This window comes from Maylandia zebra, linkage group LG1, assembly GCF_041146795.1.
Source record: "Maylandia zebra isolate NMK-2024a linkage group LG1, Mzebra_GT3a, whole genome shotgun sequence".
NCBI classification, from domain to species: domain Eukaryota; kingdom Metazoa; phylum Chordata; class Actinopteri; order Cichliformes; family Cichlidae; genus Maylandia; species Maylandia zebra.
Window position 1 is genome coordinate 17,766,219 of NC_135167.1, and position 8,909 is coordinate 17,775,127.

An 8,909-nucleotide genomic window follows, 5' to 3' on the forward strand; every position below is an offset into this window, starting at 1 on the left:
AAACTCCTCATTTTAAACTGGGAATTTTTGGATTCATGCAAGGACAAAACGCGTTTCATGCTGCTTAGCTCAAGGGTACAAAAAATGAGGTCACATATTACTGGGGAAATAAATTATTACAGATTTAGCACCTGAACACTGCACTCTGCAAAACCATATGTTATACTCATCTAATGTCATTTTCATAAACTGTCCGTTTTAAATACCACAAAAGGATTTCTGAAAAATTAGAGTTAGTGACTGGTCATAAATATCACAGATGCTAGCTTTAAGGGAGAATGTTCATGAGCTTACTGAATATGGCAAACAACATCTTCGCAGCAAACATGTTGCGTAAAAACTGAAAAAACAAAAGAAAACGAAAATAAATAAATAATAATCAATACAGTGTAAGCAGTCTGTTTATATCTGGTCCAGTATATCAGTGGTTTTGCTGTTAATACACAAGCAACTACAGAGAAACCTTTTTAAGTGTGGTTTTATTACCGTGGCTTGTTGCCTTGGTTAAAAATGCTTAAAAATGTAAAAAGCACTTCAGTGGAATATGATGAAACCAGTTCAAATAAAGGAGGGAGAGGGTACTGTTGGAGTTCAGGGTTGTTGCACATATTAAATAAAATTTTACATTATCCCCTTAGCAGCTGACAGTCTTTTTATAACATTTCTCCAATAACAGTATTCAGTATTTGGTTTCGGAGAAAATGTTTTGACCACCAAGCTTGTTATGAATTATAATTTACAACAGTTTGGGAGTTCCTAGAAGTTATTACCATGTATGATTCACACTGAAGATTAGATTTAAAGCTTTGCACCAAGCTAAAATACATAAAGATGGGCTTTAGTAAATCTACATGGAAAGATCCCTAGACTTGTCACATATAAGAAACGTCACTTTGCATTACTTCAACAACAACAACAATAATAATAATAATAATAACCTGCCTTAGTTGGCTTCCAGAGAAAATGAATGCTGATGTTGCTACATGTCTGCCATATCTATGAAGAGGCCATAACCCTATCATAACTGTATTTTTCAGTGTGATCATTTTGGTGCCTCATTCTTTTCCTTGTTCCTTGTTTTTACTGCTTCTGGGAATGATGCTGCTTCTGTAATCTACTAGGAATCTGCCCTAAAAACCTTTTTACATTGAGTTTCATTTATTTGTGCACAAATGTAGCAAGTGTGTGGCAATGAGCATTTTGTTTTTTTCCATTTCTATTTCTATAGATGATTATTTCCATTACATACAAAGTCTTGAATTATAAGGCCTCGTGGTTACATAAAGACTTTATAGAGCAGCTTTTCTTCAGACTGTCATGTTACTTGTGCTTCTAAGAGTTTCTGAAAGTAGAATGGGAGGCAGAGCCTTCTGCCATGGAACCAGCTCACAGTTTGGGTTTGGGAGACAGAGACTCTCACTGCTTTAAAGATTTAAAGCTTTACCTTTTTGATAACTCTTATCTAGACTAATAAAGTTATAGGATCAGGCTACTTATGGACTTCTTCTTCCCCATTTTCACTCATCGTATGCCACTATTATCTCTCTCTCTACTCTCTTCTTTTTGTTGTGGTCTCTTTTCTGTCTCCCACCCAAACCAGTTTTAGCAGATATTCAGCAGGTATTGTCTGATTGTTGAAGTTCTCTTTGCAATCAAAGTTTTTTTTAACTTACAATGTGAAGCTTCTTAGGATGACTGTTGTTGTGAACTGGAACTATATAAAAAGTGAACTGTGAAATGCACTATACACAGGTACACACACACACACACACACACACACACACACACAGGTCTTTATCACCAGGTTCCACATTTATTTACAATTTTCTCAGGTTATGACTGAACACAGTCTGACAGCTGTCGGTCCCAGCTGATTTCCCTCTTTTCCGCTCCTCTCCGTCTCACTATAAAAAGGGAAGGAAACCATTATCAGTCCAAATCGCCATCAGCTGTTCTCACCGGCATCTCCAGCACAGCCCCGTTGAACCCACTGCACCACTCCTCCCCTGCAGACGCGCCCGGGACCACACCTCCGCCACATGAACTGAATTGAAATTAAGATTCACAAATAACCACCATACATAGCAGAGCTGCCTTCCCATGTGGAAAAGAAATAGTAAAAACTTACATGATTTACTCATGAAAGTGGCCACTTTCTCATTACTTTCATACATTGTTTTAGTAAGTATCCAGAACATACAAGTTTCATTTATATAATTTTTCAAGGGATCTTATATCTGTTTTCACTCTTGTATGCTTTTCATCCAAGTTTCACACAAGACAGATACAAACTTTATAAGATTTATATAGATCTTTTCCATATGGGTTTACTTGTTGCATCTAATGGAAACTAAAACACACACCAGTACTACATTCAGACCCCATTTTGGTTCAGCTTAAAGCAGATTTATGGAGATAATGTTCAGTATCAGAGGTTGTAGAGCAAATTTTCACTGTAGAGACTCGGTAAACACGGGTCTTTCATTGTCTTTCACGGCTGTCCTAAGAGATTTGTGGACAATGACCATCACATGTGCACGAGTGTGTTAACTTTCAGGGGGTACCAAAACAATTTCACAGTGTATAGAAATGTTTTAGAGGTGTGCATGCCTCTATGGTTTTTTTTCCCTATTGGTCACATTTACGTGCTTCAGATAATCACATTTCAATATTAGATAATGACAACCCAAATAAATACAAAATGCACTCTTTAAATAATGATTTAATTTATTAAGGGAAAAAAGTTATCCAAACCTGCTTAGCCCTGTGGTTAGGTGGTCAGGTTATATTCCTTAAACCTACTAACTGCTTGAGCAACCCTCAGCAGCAAGAACTGCTGTCAAACAGTATAGTGCATTGAATCTTTCACACTGCTGTGGAGGAATATTGGCCCGCTCTTTATTTTAACTCAGGTCATGCCAAAGCATCTCAATCTGATTTGAGGGCTAGGTTAATTGGTTATTGTCAATGGGCAACAGGTGCGAATGTGAGTGTGGCTGGTTGTCTGCCTGTTTGTGGTAGCCCTGTGGTAGACTGGCTACCTGCCCTGCCTCTATGACAGCAGGGATAGGCTCCAGCCTGCTGGCCCTGAATTGGATACACAGAAGACAGATGGATGAATGTCCAGTCTCTCTAATTGGGCAAATGAGAATTTGCATAATTATGATTAAGGAACTGACCTCCCAGCCCATTGTCCCCTCAGTGGGCTGGTTTCAGTGCAGATGATTGTGCAGATGTACTGTTTATAAGATTTGGGGAAACCTGCAGTCAGCTGAGACTGAAGAAGTCACTCTGATGAGTGACGAAACGTTTCTCCCAAAAACGCTACGTCCAGATGAACAGAATCAACTTTTGGAGAACTATTGCATTACTTTATGCTATTTTATAATTGTTTCAGTTTTCAGTATCCACTATTTTCAGTTATGGGAGGTTTTGTTTGTAAAGATTTTCTAATCAAAATCATTTGATTAAAAACCTTTTAAAAATATATTTTATTGGCATTCATCCCTGAGGGTAGGCATTTTGTGGTCTGGTCATATGGATATAGCTTGAGTGTGTTTGTTGTTGGGGGAAGCAGCTGTGGAGATTTTCCTTTACTGCAAACAGAGCTGTGTTGTGTGGCTAAATGAAGGCAGAAGTCATAGCACCAACAATAACATGCTGTTCCCTGGAAATTATGTAGTCACACGTCTCTTCCTTCCTTTAATCAGCAGTAATTCTAATTAAGTGAGACACTACAGATAACATATGGTTCATTTTTCATTTATTTTCATGGTCACGAATCTGGGGTTCATGGTCAACGTTATCATTACAGGTCACTGACAGTGATGTCAGTGTGTTCTGGTCCATGTCAGTTTTCCTCTGAGAAGCACGTGTCGTGATCAACCCTAATATTTATTTAATATCTGAGACGGGATTGGCAGGAGAGACAAATGTTTCAAAGCCGTGAGACAATCTTCCAAAGCAACTACCATTCACAAATTACTATTTAATAAGGGTAATAAATTATTTTTAGACACAAACCATCACAATGAATAGCATTCATTCATTTTGGGATTATCTTTCATCATCTTGAAGTTTCTTTGAAATTTAGGCTGTGCCAATGCATGTAATACAATTATGGACTGTTACAACATGAAAATCTAACTGGAAAGAAAAGATTTTAGCAAAAGTTTTAAAAAAAAACAAAAAAAAAAACAAAAAAAACAATTATACTGCAAATATAATACTGGGGTGGCTGTGATTCTGAAGGTAGGGCAGGTCATCTATTAGTCGCTTTGTGGTTTGAGTCTTGGTTGCTCGGGTCTGCATGCCAAAACGCCCTTGAGCAAGATATCAAACCTCAAGTTACTCCTGATATGTTCAGGAGTGTGAATGTTAGATAGAAAGCACTTAGAAGCAGAAAAAGGTGCTTGTATGAATGAATTTGTGAACAGGTGAATGAGACATGTTGTATAGATACTTTCAGTGCTCAAGTAGAAAACCAGTATATAAGAATGTCCACTTAACGAACTGACATATGTACATTTTCACTTGTACGCATTCCCTCCATTTCTTTCATAAAATGGAAAAATGAGCCATTTCCCTCTAATAATGTGCGTGTGGGTGACATACAAAAAAGCCAAGAATTTTTTTTAAATCATCTTAAACAATTAGGATTTTTTTAATTTTTTCCTTGAGGACAGGATGAGGGATTTTTCTTTTTCTTTCAAACTGGAAATCCCCTGTGCTCATTGCTGTTATTTAAGGCACAGCAAATGAACTTGATCATGAGTTTAAAAATGGAGCATTTCAAAAAATGCCTCTGTTGTGTTGTATATCAATGGCTCTACTGTCTGCCCAGAGCAAACGTTGCCTTGCATATTTTTGTTAATGTGAACCAGAAAATGTTCATGTTGCAAATAAATAGGCATTGCATTGTTGCTATCATGGTTTCTTTATTTATCTGTTGGCAGACAGCTTGATAACCCAGAAACCTTTCTTCCCACCATCATGTGGGGATTTAAAACTTTTCAGAGTTTAAATTAAGATGGATGAATTTCATCTTTTCCACAGAAAATGATAAGAGTGCAAAATGCAGGCCTGTTACCAGCACTTATGTGGGATAAATAAAGAACACCATGGAATATATGCATCAACTAAAACTATTAATGTTAATAATTAATTTATGCAATGAAGTTAATTAATTACATTAGCTGGACTTGGTGTAACCTGTATGCTGTCTTTTTAATCATGGATCTTTAGTCCGTTCCTTCCTAGACTGTCCTACATAACAAAAACTGCAGCCCAAACTGTCCCTTATTTGCGCATTTCAGAGAACCCACAAACTTCCAGAAATATAGCTTTGACATGGCTTCTTTCTTCTTTCATAAACCCTCTCATGCCATGAGCCTCGGGCCTACCACCAAGCATGTTCATGTGATTTTTGTCCCCTTTTTTTCTTTTCTTTTTTTTAAAGTCACTGGGATATTTGGCGTTTATTTTTGCAACAGTAATTTTGGAGTTTGTCACACAGTGTCATTTTAAGGTTTAGTCTGATCGCCCCTCCAATTAAGCTGTGTTTCATCCGTCCCCTGCTCCGTTTGCACCATGCTTGAACATTTTCCCAAAGACAGTCTATATATAAAATAATCTGCATTTGAGCTGCAGTAACTAAGAGATTATTCGCTGCTTCTATTTTTTTAATTCTTGCAACGCACATCATTCATTAAAAGAAAAATGTAATTAAGATATTGATTCAGAAATAATAATAAATAATCTTAAAAGGGATAGAGATGTAAGGTAGCGACCTTTTGTTGTTGGCCATTTTAAAAATGAAAGTAAACTTCCTTTTTTATTTTCAAGAAATTATAATAATTGAACGCCTTTTTAAAAAAGAATTAAGGCAGCATATTTTGACCACCATAAGAGGCATTTTTAGACAAAAAAAATCAAACATGTTTACAGAAGAAAGAAAAAAACCACTAAGACCAGATCCAATAAGTAGTGTTGTGAAACTGTTGACTGATTTACGAGATTATCCACAAGCTTCCCAGTGAAGAACAAAAAAAAAGCGTAACGCAATAATAAATAAATTTACAGCTAAAACGGAAGCCAGTTCTATTTATCAAATTTTTGCAGTGTGACAGTCTTCAGCTGCCATGTGCACTCGCGCACGGGCAACATTTGCATGTTTAAACATATATCAGTTGTGTCTAATTCTATCTTCGGACATGTTGAAGACAGAGGAAGAATGTTGTGTTGCGCTCGGTTTTGTTCAGGAATGTCCATGATATCACACGCCGAAGCAAAACGAACACAGGACCATCTCCTGCAAGGTTTTACGCAGCTCCTGGCTCCGGTACGCGTATATAAGCGGGTCGATGAGGGAGTTACAGATGATGAGGATGAGGAAAAGGTTAAAGTTTCGAAAGAAACAGTTGCAGAAGGGGCTGGTGGGACAGGCGAGGATGAGGATAAGGTGTAGAAAGAAAGGGCCCCAGCATAAAATAAAGACCCCGAGCAGGATAGTGAGGGTTATGGCTCCTTTCATACTTGTGGACTGGCGCCTGTTTTTGTGGAAAGCCACGATGCGCCGAGAATGCACGTGCGCCAGGACAAACATGTGCAGGTATAACACGGCGTTGAATACCAGAGTAGTGCAGAAGAAAGTGACGAGGCACACGATGACGGCGTTGTCGGTGTGATATACGATGAAGAGGATGCTGGAGGTGATGCTGGCCAGCCACACCACCACGATGATGATGATGGCGCGATGAGGGGTCATGATGCTGTGATACCTCAGCGCGTAAAAGATGGTGATATAGCGATCGGCAGCGATGGTGCACAGAAAGGAGAGAGAGGACACCACGGAGCTGCAGATCATCACGTCGATGACGTTGTCCAGGTGGCGAAGCATGCCGGGGTTCACATCCAGGAGGCCGTGGTCATTGAGAAGCATGAATATGGTCTCCACCACGTTGCTGACGCTGACAAGCATGTCAGACACGGCCAGGCAGCAGATAAAGTAGTACATGGGCGAGTGGAGGTTTCGATTTTTAATAATCGCCATGATGACCAAGATGTTTTCCACCAGACTGATGAGTCCCAGTGCCAAGAAGAGCTCCTGAGGGACCCGGATCTGAACGCAGTTCAGCCAGTTTCGCTCTCCTGCGGTTGAGTTCGTTTCGTTCTCCTCCAGAAGGTCATTTAGCGGTCCGAAGTCCGTGTGAAGTATGGAGGGATACTGCAGGGACCCGTTGGTCATTTCCATGTCTGCCTTCTATTAGGTAACTGCAAGCTTTTAGCTTTTCAGGTGCTCCGTGTGGGTTTTAGGCTGCTGCAGCACAGATTTAAACTGGGTAAGGAACCTTCATCAGCTGTCTCTGGAGCTTAGAGGATGCTTCTACATCAGCTGTCGCAGTTACAGCTTGCTTCTGAGCAGGTTGGGGATTCAAGCAACTCATCCGAACTGTTTGTTAAACCCATGGAAGCCTCAACCGTCCAGGATCATCAAACTCCACGCAAAAATTTCAAGTACATGTATTTATATTTATTTCAACCATTAAATAGCCTGAAAAATCATCGGCGAGCTACCGCGTTGGTCCCGGTGAAAAGTGAGTTTCTTGACTCGAGTAATCCTTTTATTTTTATTATAGCCTATTGAGTTTTTATTATTATTTTTCGCCCCATCCAACCAGCTGCTCCGAGATGGGCATCTGTAATCTTTCCTTCTCCACTGCAATCTTGCACTCCGAGTTCACGTTTTTTCCTCAAACAGAGCAGCCGATCCACCAGAGAGAGAGAGAGAGAGAGAGAGAGAGAGAGAGAGAGAGAGAGAGAGATATGCCGGATTATTTCTCACAGTGATGCTGCGTCCTGAATGACTTCAAGCGGCTCCTCCTCACAAGCGTCAGCTGCGCTGCGGTCCTGTCTGCGAAAGTTGTGCCAAGTTTTCTTGGGAGAGAGCTGAACGGTGATGGATTGAATTCAGTAATAGTTCGATCTGTTTTTTTTAACACTTTTCTTTCTGCTTTAAGAAAATGCTTCACTTACGCTAATATTATTCTAATCAGAGTCTTGGTGTCCAAAATATAATTTCTGAAAACTAAAAAAGAAAAAGCTCTGAAAACTTGCATTATACTTTCTGGAAAGCAGATTTAAATCTTTACTCGTAGTTAGCCTCCTGTTTTGTTCTTAGATATTCTCATTTTAAAAACAACTGCACATATAAAGATGCACACGCCATGTCTGTGTGTATTTTTTTTGAGACAGTAATAAAGAGAGGGGTCAAGAGGGATCTTAACACTGTGCTCAAATCATATTTGCCCAGGTTCCTGCAGACGGAGGAAGTAGGTGCAAGTAGGGAACAAAGTTGGTCCCTTAACATAGACACAGCATCTGCTCCTGCAAGCACAAGCACCTGCAATGTAACTAAATAATCTAAAAACAGTCAGAATCCATTTGTTCTGATTTAACTGTGACCAAATGAGGGCTTGGGGTGTCATAAAATTCACCTGAGCTGCTAATTCAGTGAGTGTGGGAAACACATGTGCAACTGCCACACATGCAAGGCTCCCCTTCACTGCTTTGCAATATTTTTTTAAATTTTATTTTTGTTAAATCATCTTTAAATAATTATGGATGGTAAGTTATGAAAACTCTTTAATGATGTCTTAACAACAAAGGAAATTGTGTGATAGTAAAGATCTTTCTCTGAAACAAAAAACGGTTGGAAAACTTCAACCTAAACATTAATTTAGGACAATAATCTACAAATGACAATTATGCTATTAAAAAAAATCTAAACAGATGCATAATTCTAGATTTGGTGTAGACACTGTGAGGCAATTCTTGGCCTGGGTCAGTCTGACCAGGTACATATTGTGAAAACATTAAATATGAAATCTAAGGCTTAAGTAATCCAGGAC

General features: G+C 39.0%; 1 protein-coding gene across 1 annotated transcript; it reads right to left on the minus strand.

The window, feature by feature from the left end:
- Nucleotides 1-3,784: 3,784 nt before the first annotated feature.
- On the minus strand, nucleotides 3,785-7,771 carry mc1r (melanocortin 1 receptor). The gene has a single exon (XM_004539383.2). It carries the CDS (start codon nucleotides 7,250-7,252, stop codon nucleotides 6,275-6,277), a length of 978 nt encoding a protein of 325 aa, XP_004539440.1. The 5' UTR covers nucleotides 7,253-7,771; the 3' UTR covers nucleotides 3,785-6,274.
- Nucleotides 7,772-8,909: the final 1,138 nt, after the last annotated feature.

Coding starts and splice junctions, on each gene's coding strand:
- mc1r (XM_004539383.2), bottom strand. CDS start 7,252: ATGGAAATGACCAACGGGTCCCTGCAGTATCCCTCCATACTTCACACG.